The sequence below is a fragment of the Esox lucius genome, chromosome 12 (genome assembly GCF_011004845.1).
Source record: "Esox lucius isolate fEsoLuc1 chromosome 12, fEsoLuc1.pri, whole genome shotgun sequence".
Taxonomy (NCBI): domain Eukaryota; kingdom Metazoa; phylum Chordata; class Actinopteri; order Esociformes; family Esocidae; genus Esox; species Esox lucius.
The window spans coordinates 24,597,223-24,614,413 of record NC_047580.1 but is presented as its reverse complement, the minus strand read 5'-3'; the positions used below and the strand labels follow the sequence as shown (position 1 = coordinate 24,614,413).

Sequence of the window (17,191 nt, the reverse complement as noted above, 5' to 3'; positions counted from 1 at the left end):
GCTATCTCCTTTGCAATTTGACATTTTCTAGGAGGGATCAAAACGTCCACATAGATCGGTTTCGCTTACCATGAAATGTTTTGCTACACAAATTCTACCAATGCAAATATTTTTTGCTTTCATCAAAATCAGTTTACATCCAATCAGAGTAGTCACGTTTGGCATGGAGCCTATAGCAATGTATCCTTTCAGCTTTTAAAAAAATATATAAATTGTGAGTCAGGCAGAAATGCTTTTCGTTTGTTGAATGGAAAGCATACGAAAAAAATTTAAACGGTGAGGCGGGTGCGACGCGACTCTTTATACAGTGTTACACTTTTCAATCCGCGTTAGTCATTGGATTACCCAGGTTGGCCGTAGGTTTTTGAGATGTATAGCTTTGTCTAAATACATCGGCAACAGGATCTGCATGTCAGAAGAGTCTGATTGTAGCTTTATATATAGTAGTAGTTTGAGCTATTCACAAACCTTACTTTTTTGCGTAGCTGACTGACTAACGTGCATTGAAATTGGTAAGCGCTGGCTAGTTGAATTTAGTGCTATGACCAACCACACAACAGGTACGTTTCGCTTGTATTAACTACGAATGTTACTATGTATATCATGCACTGGATTAAAGCAAGGAGGCTGATGATCTGCTGAAATTGGCAGTCAACGTTTAGTATTGCATGTGGATTCACTGCTGTTGGTAACGTATGTTGCCACGTGTAATTGTTTATGTATGACATCGAAGTGTATTAACGCGGATACAGTGAACTCCCGCCACATCAGCTTAGATTTCTGAGTAGGTAATTAACATAAAAATAAGAATTGTTGTGGTTCATGTTTTGCTGCATGGTGACACATGCTGTTAACATTGCAAATATTTAATGTCGAGTTTAAAGGCACTTAAATATTATCAAACGTAAACCTATTGTATTGCTACTGTGAATCCGTCCGATTCACCAATCATTTTGTGATTGGTTCAGTGAACACCGGCCCTTCCCCCTGCACTAGGGGGCGTGGAGTTAAAAGTCAGACCTGTCAAATATGCACTTTGTCTGTAAGCAGCTGGTTGGTCAAGTTCCATAACTGCCATTGTAAACTACGGGTGTATTTTTACGCATTGTTTCCGCAGTTATTAGAATGGCCTTCAAAAAAGTGGGTACTACACTTGGCCGTGCATGGCAAAACGATTGCAGGACACCACCTCTTTCAAGATCTTCAAAAATGAATAACTTTTCAACAAGCAGGGAATTGAAAAGTCGAGAGAAAAAAAGTAAAGATCAAAGCTGTGAATCAAATTGCAGGTTGGCTGCGATGCCTTTACCTGCCGCTTCCTCCTCTACACCTGCCTCTCAAAGACATCAGGTTGGGGACAAAAAACGTCCCGAGGAGCCGCTGACTGTGTCCGGGCAATTGTACTCATCCGCACCAAAAGCAGATAACAGGACATACCTATGGGCACGTTATAATGAAATGAAACGACTTGTGCACGGTAAGTGGTAGAAATATAAACCTTTTCTCATATATCCCTAATGTCGGGTTAACTTTCAGGGATTGCCATCTTTTAACGGAATTAAGTTGTGTTATGGTGACACGTGATCTCACTCATCGCTCAGTATATAACCATCGCCATTTTGGTGCTGATGGAGGGAAGTGAATCTTTGTGAATCTTGCTTGTCGACCATGCGTGGGGTTTGTAAACATGCATCCTCTTCTAGCTGGTCTTTTAACTGATTATTCTTCCCATGTCTGAAAGTGGGTAAAACACTACATCTGATAAGAATCCTGTCATTACTGTTCTGAGAATTAAAGTTAATCAAATTGTTAGAAATCAACAAACTACCATCGGGGATAAAGCTATATCAAGAACATCAGCCCAATTCCAATCCCTGCAGTGCAGGCCAGGGTCCCTCGTACTTCAGTCGACATCCATATTCTGTTTTATCAGGACCCGCTTAAGATTAGTAACTTTTGGTCAATTTTGTTTGATATCTCCAATAGCCTAAAACGTCATTATAAAAACAAGTATGGGCTGTATTGTGTAGTTCTACAGGCTTGAAATTTAGGTTTTTAGTCGGATGTAGTAGTCACTCAAATTGAACACCAGCTGCTGTCACTCCTGCCGATAGTCCACATATCTGTCCTGTACAGCTTAAATTAAACATGGCCCTGTGGTCATTTTCCAGGAATTTTCTGACAGATGGAAATGGCTGGTAACACTTTTTTATTCTAATCCTCTGTTTTTGCTGTGTTATGATTGCTTGATCAAGGGGAACTGGGACAAATAGATCCACAAAAAATATATGTTGATTTCCTTTTTTTGTCCAGTAATGAAGTTTATTTAAAAAATCAGGAATTTGTTTTTGAGTGTGTCCTTGTTTTACTATCTTGGTGAAGACATTTGGTCGGTCCGCACTCTGACAAGAAGCTTCATTGAAATTTGGCTTAAGTTTACGATTATATTTATTCATAAAGAGTAGGTTATTGAGGTTAAGATAAGGGTTAAGGGTATTCTTTTACGGTACTACACTGATGGTCCTCATTTTGATAGTAAAACCAACATGTGTGTGTGTGTGTGTGTGTGTGTGTGGAGAGGTGGCTGGGGGTGGGGTGAATTTGCCCTGTCAAATCATCAGTATTTCAGATTTCTTACCCACTTAATTTCCTGTAATCCTGTTGTTGCTTGCCTCACTAATCTCAGTGCCTCGCTTCAGGTACAGCAGTCCTGCTGTGTAACTGGCATCACCTCAAAAAGATTAATACTAATGATTAAAGTCCCTAAATCATGGAACGCTGTAGTTATGTAATGCCTGGAGCTGAAATACGCAGGCCCAGTGTCAGTCTATTCTGGCTCCCTCTGCTGTCTGTCTTAGACCTCATCCCACCAGGTGTGTGTAACCTGCTCAACTCATCCACTATCTACTCCAACAACGAGGTCAGCCTGGCCGAGGTGGATATCTATGGGTTTGACTATGACTACACCCTGGCACTCTACTCCAATGCCCTCAACACTATGATCTACAACACTGCCAGAGATTTCCTCATTGAGAACTTCAAGGTGTGTGTGTGTGTGTGTGTGTGTGTGTGTCTGACCAATGCAACAATACACACACAAAAGAGGAACAATTGTGGCTTGTTGGGCAGTTTCCTACCCCAGACCGTAATGCATATTCAGTGCTCCGGATAATTCCATGAACAGTTTGTGTACCCTTGTGATTTCACCATATTTTGGTCCTGTCTGTCAGTACCCTGAAGGCATCCGCAAATATGACTACATTCCCAACTTTGCCGCACGGGGTCTTCACTATGATATTCAGAAGGTACATTTCTGAGAGCAGTTACACCCCTGTATGTGTCATTCTTCCCTTTAAACCATTACATCACAAAATGCAGTGGGTTTAAAGTGCTGTATGGTTTGTCCTCCCCTAGGGCCTTTTGATGAAAATAGATGCTTTCCATTACATTCAGCTGGGGACTGTGTATCGGTGAGTTGATTTTCTAACACTGCGATGTATGAGCCTGTCAGTGTGCTAAACCAGTTTTTACCCTGTAGGGGACTGAACCCGGTTCCAGATGAGGAGGTCCTGAGGCTATATGGGGGCACCCACCATGTCCCCTTGCACCAGGTCAGCGGCTTCTATGGAAAGGTCAGTCGCTATGTCATTGAAGAGTACATTATCTAACGAGTGGGAGTGACTGTATCAGCATACTTTGTTTTTGTCTTCCACCAGTTGAGCACATGTCTTTCCTGCAAGGCCCTGTCTTTCCTGCAAGCCTTGAATTTTGTTTTTAATTGTTTAATAGTTTTTACCATGATACTCTTGTAGCATCTATCATTTTACTTAGAGTAAAGTGCTGTCCTGCTGCAGGATGCTACTCATGTAGCCTTTCTGTAGTTTGTTATTATTGGACATATCTGGATCCATCTCTAACGTGGACCAGTCTGAATGGTGTCGGGGATGTTAATTAGGTTCAATCGGGACAGCCAGGGTCTTTGATGTTTTCAACTTCACATTCTTGTGTGTCTGTTGAATCCCTCCATGTGGACGGCACACAGCATGCCTGCCCTGCCTCCTAATCTTCCATCACAAATTCAAACACACACCCGTTACCCATAATTCTCTGGGTCTGGCCCTGGCTCCCTGTCTTCATAAATTAGGGATTAGCTTTGTGTCCAGACCTCGCTCGCTGGGGGCTCTGGTTTCATTTTTTACCTCACTACGAGGAACGTTTGAAATATGTCGCCTCATTATCGCTTGTCCTTGGAGGTGATATAATGTTGATGAATGAGTATTTAATTGCTATCTTTCACTAATCACTGCTAATGTTTTATAGTGCCTGTAATATCCTCATCAGCAGTAAGCCGCTCCCTTACTTTCAATAGGGACCCAAAGTAAAGCAGTTTATGGACATCTTCTCCATCCCAGAGATGACCCTCCTGGCTCTGGCCAATGATTTCTTCATTTCCAATGACATTGAGTATGACCCGGAGCACCTTTACAAAGATGTCTCGGTGAGTGTCTCAGCACATTTCTTCTTTCTCATACAGTTTTCACCTTGTCTAATGTTCTCTCCCTCCCTCTTGCTGGTTTTCCCAACCGTCTGCCTGGTTATTTGACCATTCAGACACAGTGGGGATTTTCAGCAGCAGGTTCAAATGTCTGTCCACCAAAGGAGAGGTTGCCAGGACTCGGATCTCATACCACATGGGGTGAAAGGCTTTCAATTGCAGTTCGTCCTTTTCTGATTAACTGCCAGAATAAACAGGAGAGATCTAGCCCTTTCTTTATCCTCCTCTGTCCTCTTTGTAACCAAGCTCCTCTCATTCGATTGAACAGAGGGTGTTATGGAGAACCTGAGTATATGCACTATAAAAATATTGACGTTTTCATTTTCTATGGTTATTTAATGAAGCTGTATATACATTGAATGGGCGAGTGTGTCCGAACCTGACTGGTACTGTGTATTTCTGCTTACGTTTTGTGCCCCATTGAAACATGGTTTTCATCCTCAGGAAGCCATTGGAATGGTCCACATCAAAGGCTACATGTACAAATGGGTCATGCAAGATCTAGGTGAGCAGTGTTGGATTCAGTATGAGGTCCAGTCAGGTGTTCCTTTCGGGAAGCCTGCAGAATTTAGAAGTTTGTCATGCCTGCTGTTCTTGATGTTATTACATGTCCCCCCATGTCCATAGAGAAATACATTATTGGAGGGGAAGAGACGTATGCTGTCCTACATCGCCTGGTCAGCCATGGGAAGAAACTCTTCCTCATCACGAACAGCCCCTTCAGCTTTGTGTGAGTGTCCAGAGGATGACGACTCCCAGTCTTCTTGGTCTGAATGACAAACGTATTGGTTGACAAATTCAGAATGTTGTCATTCTTTAAATGCCAGTCAGATTTTTCACTACTACCCAACTGGGTCGGCCGACGACGAGCAAACGCTGTATAATCATCCAGTCAGATCAGCATTAACGGAATAGGAAAAGTAAGCATGGCGGCGGCGTTCCTAGCCGGCACATTAGATTTCGTTAAGTGGACGGAGACATCTGGGTTTCTTGTCCTGCAAGACGGGCTCATTCTCTCTCCTCATAGGGATAAAGGCATGAGGTACATGGTGGGGAAGGACTGGAGGGACTTCTTTGACGTGGTCATTGTTCAGGCGGACAAACCGCACTTTTTCAACGATTGTGTTAAGTGAGTATTATGTTTTTGCTAACTGTCAGTGACCGTGTCAAGTGGCTGTGTTATTCTTGGACTTCCGGTGAACGCTCTCTAATGTTCCCCTGTCGTAGACCGTTTAGACGCTTAGATGGAAACGGTGACCTTCAGTGGGATAAGATAAACAGTTTGGAAAAAGGACAGATCTACAAACAAGTAAGTTGACCTTTAACAGTGAAATGTCTGTGACCTACTCTCTCCCAACAGAGACTGAGGCCAGTAGTTTGTCTGTCCCCTGTGTTTCAGGGGAACCTCTATGACTTCCTGAGGCTGACAGGCTGGAGAGGTTCCAGGGTTCTCTACTTCGGGGACCATCTGTACAGTGACTTGGCTGTGAGTGATCGCAGTAACAAATGTAGTTGATGCGTGTTGAACAGGAATCCAATTGAATAACCGTTGTTAAATGCACCGCATGTTCATGTTTACTGCTGAGAAGAGAGACCAAATACAGAGGCTAACATTTAGTTGTGTTCATTCGGTACACCTTGCTGAAACTTCACCTGGTGTACTCCCTTTCCTAGGACCTGATGCTGCGTCACGGGTGGCGAACAGGAGCCATAGTGCCTGAACTGGACCTGGAGACCAGGGTGGTGAACACGGAGCAGTATGCCCAGAGCCTTACCTGGCTCCAGGCCCTCACTGGCCTGCTGGAACGGATGCAGGTACTGTAACACTCTACCAATGGAAGATAATCGAAGCAGCCTGATGAGGAAACACTCATATGGACATATGGGCTCAGGTTGAAAATAATGATATATAGAGGGAATATGCTCTTAGAAAATTTGAAACAAATATGCCCATTTGGTTTGTCCCTGTAGCAGAACCATTTTTGGACTTTTACAACCACTGACCAAAAATCCCGGAATGCATCTTTTACATTTATTTCTTGACTATTTTATCTGTTTTTGTGAAGTGTGTTTTTTATGGTCTAATACGTATTGGTCTCTTCTTGTATTGAAGATGCATCGAGATTCACAGTCCATGGAGGTTTTGCAGGAGTGGCTAAAGGAGAGGGAAGAGCTCCGGTGGGTCTGTTTGTGTTAGTGGTATAAATTGTTCTTGGAAAGGTCGTCCATATCTTATCCTCTAATCTCCTTCTATATGTGCTTGTCTTTCCTCCACGTCCCATCTACCTCTTTTTTCAGACTTCGAACAAAGAACCTGTTCAATCCCCAGTTTGGCAGCATCTTCCGCACCTGTCACAACCCCACCTACTTCTCCCGTCGCCTCTGTCGCTTCTCTGACGTTTACATGGCGTCCATCAGCTGTCTGCTGAACTATGACCTCTCCTACACCTTCTACCCCCGTCGCACTCCACTGCAGCACGAGGCACCCCTGTGGATGGACCAGCTTTGCACCGGCTGCATGAAGACTCCCTTTCTGGAGGAGATGGCCCACATCCGTTGAGCCCAACCATGGGTTCTCCTTTCAACGTTCTCAGCACCGGGTTATCAACATCGGTGTAAACAGAACTGACCACTAGAGGGCACTGTAGATCAGTATTATACAGAGAGTAACCTTAGGTCATTGCTCCACTGTAAGTAAAAACTGAGTAGTCAGGTCCTGTGTTGGAGTTCCTCTGGCATGTGATCTAAGTTAACTAGTCCTGAAGGGTTATCCCCCCCCCCCCCTTTAGAAGCCTTTAACCTAAGCACCCTTCATTGTACATGTCAGAGCTATTTATTGACTGTTTTAAACAGCTGGTTGCATTTAATGCCCTTGAAGACTGATGCTGCATGTATACATGGACACTGTCTGTTAATGAAGACATAGCTAGTGATATATGTTGTTTACTGTCTATGTTACAAATACTGTAGTTGCTTTTAGGTGTCAAACTAATTTTAGGAGCAGTGTGTGTCTGTGGGTTTTCAGTTCTACCTTGATTGATTCATTAAGGTCACTAGTCAGGACCTCCTTTCACCTGGTTGTTTAGGTCTAAGTTGGACACTGATTAAATGGAAAAACTCAATCCAGCAGACGCTAAGCCTTCTTTGGAATGAGTTTTGACGCAACTGTTTTTATATGTTTGGTGCCTGTAAGCATTCAGTAGAATATTACCAAATGTTAATATATTGTCATTAATGTAACTTGTTTTATTTGTGATTATGGATTGTTGAATGTTAAAGTTTTATGTAATGAAATTGTCAATTTAAAGAACAGACTATGCAAATTATAAACCAAGAAATAGGTATGAATCTTTGAGCTAGGCATCTATTCTAATCTCTTTGCTCTTCTGCCAAGTCTACCACTACGACTGCTATCATAGATCTAGCCTACTTTACTGTCATGAAAGCACTTCAGAATATTATACTTCTTGCCAGATAATGCATTTTAAAATTTCATTTCACGGCTGAGCAAGCAGGACATGGAAAAAACCCAACGGGTCCACAGCCAAAGGTTTGACTCTCATTAGCTCCTAGTATGATAAGCTGAAGGCCTCTACTCTTGCAACTTTTTCTTTAAAATAACCTCATTGGCTGTTGGCTGCGCGTCGCTAGGCAGCACCTCATCACCAGCCTGAGTAGGGTACCAGACAGTTCACTTCAGCTGCCGCAGCAGAACGAAACATCGAGCGCGCACGTAAACTCCTGTCAAACAAAGGTAAGCGTCAAAGTAAAACATTTTCATAGTTAAATTCATTTTTAATTGGAATTGAACTGTTTTTATTAGGCTTCATGCTCGTTTTGTAAGTGTTTTTTTGTAGTTTAACGGACATGGAGGGGCCACATGTTTGCGTTGAAACGTTTATTTGGGATGTATTGTACATGTTTGACGTTAGTGAAGAACGCATAAAGTCTGTTTTTGTTAGAGTAGGTTCCACTTTCAGGATTTTTATAATACCCCGACGTTAGTTTTATAAGATATTTCAATTAGTTTTACAATATCTGACGTCCAAATTGGCTGAGTCAAATTGATGTACAGTTTAACCTATGACAAGGACTTCTCTTACGTACAAAACTGCGTGGTAGCAAATCGGGAACATTGCGGACAGTTGGTTTACAGTTATTAGCGTTGTTCTGGTAATAATTGAGAAAGCTGCTGAATGTTTAGACATTTAATCGTGAATGCTTTAGTGAAATGCAAAGCGATAACAACTTGATGATAACATAGGTCATTGGGGTGTGGTTCAGGACGTTGTCCCATGCTTTCTATTCAGCCGGAACAGAACTCCTTAATAGCAGAAGCATCAACTTCCCCGATTTAATTCCCTACTTCTGTAGTTCCATGCAGCCTGTGTATCTGTCATAATATCATCAAAACGTGTCCTATGTGGGTTAAATCGTTTTGAGTTTAGCGGCATGCTATGCATATGAATGCCCCTGTAATGTGGCCTATTGCATTAGTAATCCCCTCTGTTAAGTATATTATACACAGATTGATATTCCCCCACGTCTGGGTGGTTAAATAAGTGAGTTGACCTGGTCCGTAGAGCTGACAAAGACTGTACATGAAGGAACAAATCTGTTCTATTGGCATTCATTGCTCTCAGCTCCTATATATAACGGCAGAAAGAATCCGAGAGAAACTGCAGGCTATAGGATTCCTTACTCATTGACTCATTATGATGATGACCATGCTACCATCTCCTCCCTGTCAAGAGATTTCCGAAAGGGCGTAATAGGGTCTAACTGTGAACCATTTTGGCCTGAAGAAACTATTTTTAATAACCGTTTTTTGTAAGGCAACGGGTTATTAAAGACCTGTAACATCGGATTTGTTAAATTCTTCTTATTCTATTGATGGCAAATAAGGCATTTTTGGAAGGAAAGAAGGGTTCAACATAAAGTTATCCCAGTGTTCTTTATTTTAAGGTGATTTTTTGAATGATTGCTTTAAAAATATGCTTTTCGTTGATTTATTTATAAATGTTAAACTTCATATAGATAAATAACAACAAAAGCAATTTTTGTTAACTAATCCAGTTTCTTGGTGGTTGCTAGTAGGATTTGTTGTAGCCTTTACTGAAATGGTAGTATCAGTTTTGATGATTGAGGTAGTCTCTGTATTTAATCTTCCTCACCCTAATCATTCAGAATACAGATTATGGGTGATTAACAATTCCACTTGTTGCATATTCTTACTCTGTATGGATTCCAACAGGAATTACCCATCACATAGGAATGTGTCTTGCAGGCTTAATGTGAACTTTAAACCAGGAGTGTCATTAAATCACAGTGTTAAGGTATAACTAGGTCCTGAATTAAATGCCTAATAATACATGTTATGTATTGTCATAAATATGTCATAAATAATTCAGTTTTAATTGTTTATATGGCTGGTGGTTCCATGAAGAGCCTTTAAGATTATAAATATAATTAGGTTACGAAAAGTCAAAAATGTACGTATGCACTTGTTGACATAAGTCATGTTGGATAAGTGTCTCAAATTATTAAAAAATAATGTAAATGTTCTTGGTAAAACCTTTAATATAGGATTCTAAGCAGAACCCTTTGTAAAATATATGTGGAATAGTATATACAGTGTTCATGGGTTTCTTTAAAGAACTACAATTCAAAATGTCATATTTCTTGGTAGAATCCTTTGCAATGGATTCTGTCAAGCAACAAAAATTATTCTGATACCGGGACAAACCAAATGAGCATATTTGTTTCACATTTTTCGGAGAGTGCATTGTCTCTATAGTGCACTACTTTTAACCTGAGCCCATATGTCTCTAGGGTAAAGTTCAATGCTTTGTTTGGTGGAAGTTGCCAATTGGGAAGTATTCTGAGTGTTTCCTCTTCAGGCTGCTTCAGGGCTGAGCAGTCATTGTGTTCCCAGGTTGGGACTGCCAGTAATGCTTCCTCTCAGACCACTGTCAGTTGGTTTGCAGTTGGCGTTGACATTCTGAAAACAGATTTCCCTCAATATCTCTCCGTTTACAGTTGCATTTTTGATTCTCTCTCTTGGCAAGGATATTTAATTGAAATCCAAATGAAAAAGTTTGTGTATGTAACTCATATTCTATATGTACTATTGATATTAGATATGTGTAAAATAGGTAGTATGATGTTCTAAACCAGTTTAGACCTTGAAAAATGATATAGAAAATGTCACTAATATTAATAAATGAATATTTATACATACAACAACTATACATTGTAAGAGCTCATTTGAAGAACTTTATTTGGGGTCAGTGTTCCATTTTATTATCATTGTCTTTTGTGGCTGCAGAGTTCTTTCTCTAAAGTACATTATTTTGTACTGAAGAAATAGTGGGCCAAAGCTGAGATCAGCTCTTAGAGGGTGTTTAAAAATAAACCCAATGTTTGTTTTTGTACATCTTTTACAGCCAAACTCCAAACTTCTGCTATGCATATTTACATACTCTGATTCCCCTGAAGTGGTGCTTCAATTCACCTCTTTATTGATGTTAGTAAGGGTGTTGTGAAATGCAGCATAAAAACAATAAATATATGCTTGCTGACTGTTTGCTTAAATGCAGTCTAATTTTAGAGGATTTGAAAAAGGTTATTTACACTACATTTTAGAGGGGTGTCAGAAATTTCAACATGGGATTTGTCTCACAGGTGTAATAATTTTACAACAGAAAAACACACTTTCCCTAGTTTTATTTGTGTTCTTTTATCTTTCCAATGTTGATGCATGAATAAGGACATTTGGCCTCTGTGTCACCTCATTTTTGTTCCCCAGTGAAACAGGAAATAATGGATTTCTGCTGGCACGTTCATAAACATGCTGATCAACTAAAAACAGTAAAATCTAAATGGAAAAATTGCTTCAGTTCCATTTTGTTCATAAGAATTTATAGGTGTTCCAGTAATTAACCACATGTGGTTTTGCTAGAAAAAAATATTTCTTGATTTTATTTCTCAGAATAAATTTACCTAAAGGTTGGATATTTCTAATTTCTTTCAGTGTGACATTAAGCTAAATCAACAAAATGTGTATTTAAATTATTATTTTTTTTTACTCATCTTTTCTAGGGATGCCAATAATCCGCACCGTTACTCAGCTCCTCCAGGAAGGATGGATGCCATCCTGGAGGAGCTGGACTACCTGTGCAACCTGAATGGGCTGCAGGTGCCACCTCATGCTACCAGTAGTGACACTAGCAAAACGCAAAACTAGTCTTGTTCATTTGCACCATGTTAATTTCCACCAAAACATGTGACATTGATTCACAATTTCATATGCTTCCAAACTGGACAGAATGATATCCCTTAAGTTTATTGGTGTTATACTGTGATGATTAAGTGTTCCCTCAATTCTTTTGAGCAGTGTACATGAAGACAATTGCCAGCATATAAATACATAAAGACAACCTACTGAATAATATTAGGTTCCTATTAGCTAATTAAAAAATTAAACAACAAAAAAATTATGATTATCTCCATCATATAACACAACTTTTCTTAACCATTTAAAGCAAAAAGGGACTTGTGACTTGACTTGATCTGAGCTGTGGAACTTGGGACTTGAGACTTGCCCATTACATGGGACTTGACTTGAGACTTGAAGGTTAAGAGACTTGCAATAATGTGACTTTATCACGTCTGGTGATTTCAACCTTTTCCACCTCTGATTCCTGTCCGGTAGGCTGTTGCCCAATTGGAATGTTCCAGAGTTAGTGTTTTGGAATATAAGCCATGCACACTTGGTTATCATTATGTTTTGAGGTGACTAGTACATTTTATATTGTCTCTGTAGTTTTTGTGACTTGAGGAGCTAATTGTGCACATTGTCTCTGTAGTTTTTATCACCCGAGGAGCTAATAGTGTACATTGTCAATTTAGTCAGACTTTTATCACTGTCCCTCAGTCAGATGATTTCCCAATTGACAATGTTTCCTTCCTTTAAATGTCCAATCAAAACATTTAAAAGCAGACTTGATTTGTTAGCCTATTTCTTCACATTCCCATTTTGTTTTTGTAAATGCATTGTACATACGTTTATTCATTAGGATATTTTATCTGGCTTCTCAAAGGAATAACGGGAAAGTTTGAATCTTTTTAGTATTTTTTAAGTAGCCTTTGGGCTCAGCTGCAGAGCCGTGTCCTCGGAAATCCGCTGTGTACAGTAGCCTAAGGCCTGCTGATAATTGGCTCTAGTGTGTCTGTCTGTTGTCTTTCTCTGTGTGTCTCCAGGGACCCTTTGATTGTCAGGGGGGGATGTTGGGAACTCAGCTCCGCTGCATAGATACAATAGGTAGGCTGCTGAAAGGGCATCATGGGACGTGAATGTGACGTATGTAGTTCTCAACTACTTCCACTGATGGTTGCTCCTGTCCATTGTTGAAGTGGCTAACCAGATTCGTGGCTCACGTTTCTCTATGATGGATGGCACTTAACCTCCTGTAAAAAGAAGAATAATAGCCTTCTACTAATGCTATATAGTCATTTGTTATTACCAAGCCAAGAAGGTATAGAGTATAACTGCACTCTACAGAACAGCTGTAAAACAATAGCCTACCGTTTTCATAAAACAACATACGATATGAAACAATATATCCATCCCCAATATTGCCGTCCTAAGCAGCAGTTAGTATTCAGCAGACGCACGTTCGGTGTAACAGGGGAGCTACACAGGACCTCAGCGGTGCTCATTACCCTCCCTCCACTGCCTGCCGAGAGAAAAGCCTCAGAACTTCTTCCTGTCAATTTCCACTAAAGCTCCGCCAGATCTCATATCATGGATTATTTATGAGCTAGTAGTTTATGTAAGGCCATGGGCCTGGCTGGCTGCTCGGGAGACGATGCTCTGTGCTTCAGTCATTATCATGCTGTTTGTGTTCTGCACTAGAAGAAATCGGTCTGTTTGTGTAGCCTACATCTTCTCTGTCTCTCAATCTCTCTCTCTCATTCTCTCTCTCTCTCTCTCATTCTCTCTTTTTTATTCTCTTTTCTACCCCCCTTCCCTATATCTCTGTTTACGTTCTACAGGATGATGTGCTGTGTTATGATAATTAACAGCATCTCAATTATAGCGCTGTCAGTTTTTTAATGATTACAGACTTGTAATTAGCGTGGCCACTGTTGTTCCAGGGGGCTCAGAAGTTAAATGAATGTTTGTACATCGCAGCACTAAACCACTGAAGTTAATAAGACTTTTTTTTTTTCTATTTGTGTTGTTAATTTACATACATGCATACTGACTACATGCATACTGACTATTTTAACAATGAAATGGTAATTATCTGTCTGTACAGTGGTTTTTGTAGATGTTGCTAGCTAGGAAGCCAGCTACTGTTGCACCAACGCTATTTAGGGCTAGATTTCGGTAATGGGATTTTGGTTTTTGGAAGGCTTTGTGAAATGGATGCCTCCGTTTCCTCTGTCATGAATTATTCATCTGAACACTGCATGTGGGCTGCTGTTTCAACAGCCACTGAATATCTGCTCTAAGGCACAAATGGCACCACATTCCCTACATAGTGTGCAGGACTTTGGTCAAAAGGAGTGCATCATGGGGAGAATAATGTTTTGGGATTCCAATGTTATTTCAGCCGGACTGGAGCTAGCAGCTAGCAGCTTAGTGGAGCTGGTTATAGTACTTTTGCTTTGATGGCTTTTGAATGAGTCACCCTCCTCTTCTCTGCTTTAGTACTCCTGCTATTTTTACAGATAGTTTGAATCACTGCCTTGGCTCCGTGGGTGGTTATTTTGACAGGTGTACTTGTGGTGATAGGTTCTGTACTCATCTTGTGAGTGCTTTATTTAATTTTTGACTGGTTTCATACGTGGGACGTTTCTGTGTTGAACTGGGATTTTCGCCAGTTCAACACGTGTCCCAGCATCCTCAGTGTTTGTCCTTATCTGACAAGGCCGTCGGAAGGTTCGCCTTGTTTGTCGTGATTCTTGTTCTGGAGGCAGATTTGCCCTGAAGGCTGAGCTACATCTCAACTCAGTAGTCACCAAATGTAAGATCATATTTTAGGTTAAAGTTCAGGGCTTGTGTTTAGGGTAGAGAAAAGCATGTAGCTATAGTCGAATGTCTTCTCAGAGCATGTAGCCCATTTGAAATAGGGAAGCAAGAGGATCTGTCTTTGGAAGTCTGAAGTACCACAGCTTGACCTGTGTGTTTAGCATATGACAGTTTAAAGTGAGTGTTGACACTACTATATGTTTTTCTCCTGCCAGGAGTAATCAAAGCCTGCTGAAGAGGTTGGGAGGTGAGTAAGGTTAACTGTATTTTTGTGATCGGCTCCTCTCTGTGGTCATGGAAACGGCATGGATGTCATAGGGTGACAGATAGTGGGAAGGATCATTATGGGGTTCAGTAGGACTACCCACACGGTTTTGGGCACATTTATTACGCCTACTTAAAATGATCCTTCTACACGCCTCAGTAGCAGCAATGTATGTGCAGAGTAACATTGTGAACACATGACTCTGAACCATATCACCATGTCTGTCTCTGTGTCTCTGTCCATGTCTGTCTGTCGGTCTGTCTGCTTCTAGCTTAGGGAAAGATGGACTTCTCTCTCCCTACTACTGAGAGGGACAGATTTCCCTCAATAGAGACCTAGATATAATTTTAAGTCAAGTCAATTGATGAACATTGAGAAACTCACATCTGTATCTGCAATATACAGCAATGTGAAATCACAACAGCCAGATTTGTGACCTGTTGCCATGAGAACCAGACCAACCGGGGTATACAAGCAACACTGTGAACATAACCAGTATTTATTTTCCATTGTCATTCATACTCGGAACAATTTGCATATTTCTACCATGCTTTACATAACTTATAATATTTAACTAAATTGATTTAGTTAGGATACAGTTCTTATATTCCACTTGTTGTGGGAGTGTAAAGAAATTAATGCAATTATCTAATCAACCAATCACATGGCAGTTGCTTCAAGGCATTTAGGGGGGTGGTCCTGGTCAAGACAATCTCCTGAACTCCAAACTGAATGTCAGAATGGGAAAGAAAGGTGATTTAAGCAATTTTGAGCATGGCATGGTTGTTGGTGCCAGACGGGCCAGTCTGAGAAGTTCACAATCTGCTCAGTTACTGGGATTTTCACGCACAACCATTTCTAGGGTTTACAAAGAATGGTGTGAAAAGGGAAAAACATCCAGTATGCGGCAGTCCTGTGGGCGAAAATGCCTTGTTGATGCTAGAGGTCAGAGGAGAATGGGCCGACTGATTCAAGCTGATAAAAGAGCAACTTTGACTGAAATAACCACTCGTTACAACCGAGGTATGCAGCAAAGCATTTGTGAAGCTACAACACGCACAACCTTGAGGCGGATGGGCTACAACAGCAGAAGACCCCACTGGGTACCACTCATCTCCACTACAAATAGGAAAAAGAGGCTACAATTTGCACAAGCTCACCAAAATTGGACAGTTGAAGACTGGAAAAATGTTGCCTGGTCTGATGAGTCTCGATTTCTGTTGAGACATTCAGATGGTAGAGTCAGAATTTGGCATAAACAGAATGAGAACATGGATCCATCATGCCTTGTTGCCACTGTGCAGGCTGGTGGTGTAATTGTGTGGGGGATGTTTTCTTGGCACACTTTAGGCCCCTTAGTGCCAATTGGGCATTGTTTAAATGCCATGGCCTACCTGAGCATTGTTTCTGACCATGTCCATCCCTTTATAACCACCATGTACCCATCCTCTGATGGCTACTTCCAGCAGGATAATGCACCATGTCACAAAGCTCGAATCATTTCAAATTGGTTTCTTGAACATGACAATGAGTTCACTGTACTGAAATGGCCCCCACAGTCACCAGATCTCAACCCAATAGAGCATCTTTGGGATGTGGTGGAACGGGAGCTTCGTGCCCTGGATGTGCATCCCACAAATCTCCATTAACTGCAAGATGCTATCCTATCAATATGGGCCAACATTTCTAAAGAATGCTTTCAGCACCTTGTTGAATCAATGCCACGTAGAATTAAGGCAGTTCTGAAGGCGAAAGGGGGTCAAACACAGTACTAGTATGGTGTTCCTAATAATCCTTTAGGTGAGTGTATATGTTTTTATTTTCAATTGGTTTGGCAACGTAAACAAATGTTTCCCATGCTAGAAAAGCCTTTAAATTGAGAGTGACACAAAGAGATGCCGATAGACAGCTAGACAGAGAGCTACAGAGAGAGAAACCATGAAAAAGAGAGGGAGAAGTAGAGAGACCTATTCAATATATAGAGGGGGATTTCATTTGTATATTTTCTGCAATCTAGTATTTGCACTTCTGGTTAGATGCTAACTGCATTTCATTTTGTGTGTGTGTGTTAAAGAGAGTGTTGATTCCTGTGGTGTGATTATACAGTTATCTTCAGTGATTCCTGTGGTGTATACAGTTATCTTCAATGATTCCTGTGGTGTATATGGTTCTCTTCAGTGATTCCTGTGCTGTATATGGTTCTCTTCAGTGATTCCTGTGGTGTATACAGTTATCTTTAGTGATTCCTGTGGTGTATACAGTTATCTTTAGTGATTCCTGTGGTGTATATGGTTCTCTTCAGTGATTCCTGTGGTGTATATGGATCTCTTCA

At 40.9% G+C, this 17,191-nt stretch overlaps 2 protein-coding genes across 7 annotated transcripts in view; both read left to right on the top strand.

The window, feature by feature from the left end:
* The first annotated feature begins 342 nt into the window (after positions 1-342).
* LOC105022382 (5'-nucleotidase domain-containing protein 2) lies at positions 343-7,885 on the top strand. Of its 5 annotated transcripts, none has more exons than XM_010890707.4 (15): positions 346-560; positions 1,290-1,477; positions 2,859-3,043; positions 3,231-3,305; positions 3,415-3,470; positions 3,539-3,632; positions 4,370-4,498; positions 5,000-5,060; positions 5,183-5,285; positions 5,583-5,684; positions 5,783-5,864; positions 5,955-6,041; positions 6,230-6,370; positions 6,669-6,733; positions 6,854-7,885. In XM_010890707.4, the coding sequence occupies exons 2-15, from the start codon at positions 1,300-1,302 to the stop codon at positions 7,113-7,115; spliced, it is 1,620 nt and encodes a 539-aa protein (XP_010889009.1). In that variant the 5' UTR covers positions 346-560; positions 1,290-1,299; the 3' UTR covers positions 7,116-7,885. The 5 variants fall into 5 exon arrangements, 4 of the variants coding, with proteins under 4 accessions (XP_010889009.1, XP_010889007.1, XP_034151773.1 ...); XM_010890705.4 differs by having other exon boundaries at positions 1,118-1,477; XM_010890709.4 differs by lacking the exon at positions 346-560 and adding an exon at positions 2,172-2,198 and having other exon boundaries at positions 1,438-1,477.
* A 342-nt stretch (positions 7,886-8,227) lies between these two features.
* rap1gap (RAP1 GTPase activating protein) overlaps positions 8,228-17,191 on the top strand; it is a 76,679-nt gene continuing 67,715 nt past the window's right edge. For both annotated transcript variants that reach the window (XM_034295881.1, XM_029124009.2), the window contains exon 1: positions 8,228-8,309. The gene's annotated coding sequence lies outside the window, so the exon portion shown is untranslated. The remainder of the gene's footprint in view (positions 8,310-17,191) is intronic.

Bases quoted from the DNA above. Each gene is read 5' to 3' on its own strand.
- LOC105022382 (XM_010890705.4), top strand. The intron at 4,499-4,999 runs GTGAGTGTCTCA...TTTCATCCTCAG, and splicing joins ACCTTTACAAAGATGTCTCG to GAAGCCATTGGAATGGTCCA. The intron at 5,286-5,582 runs GTGAGTGTCCAG...CTCTCCTCATAG, and splicing joins AACAGCCCCTTCAGCTTTGT to GGATAAAGGCATGAGGTACA.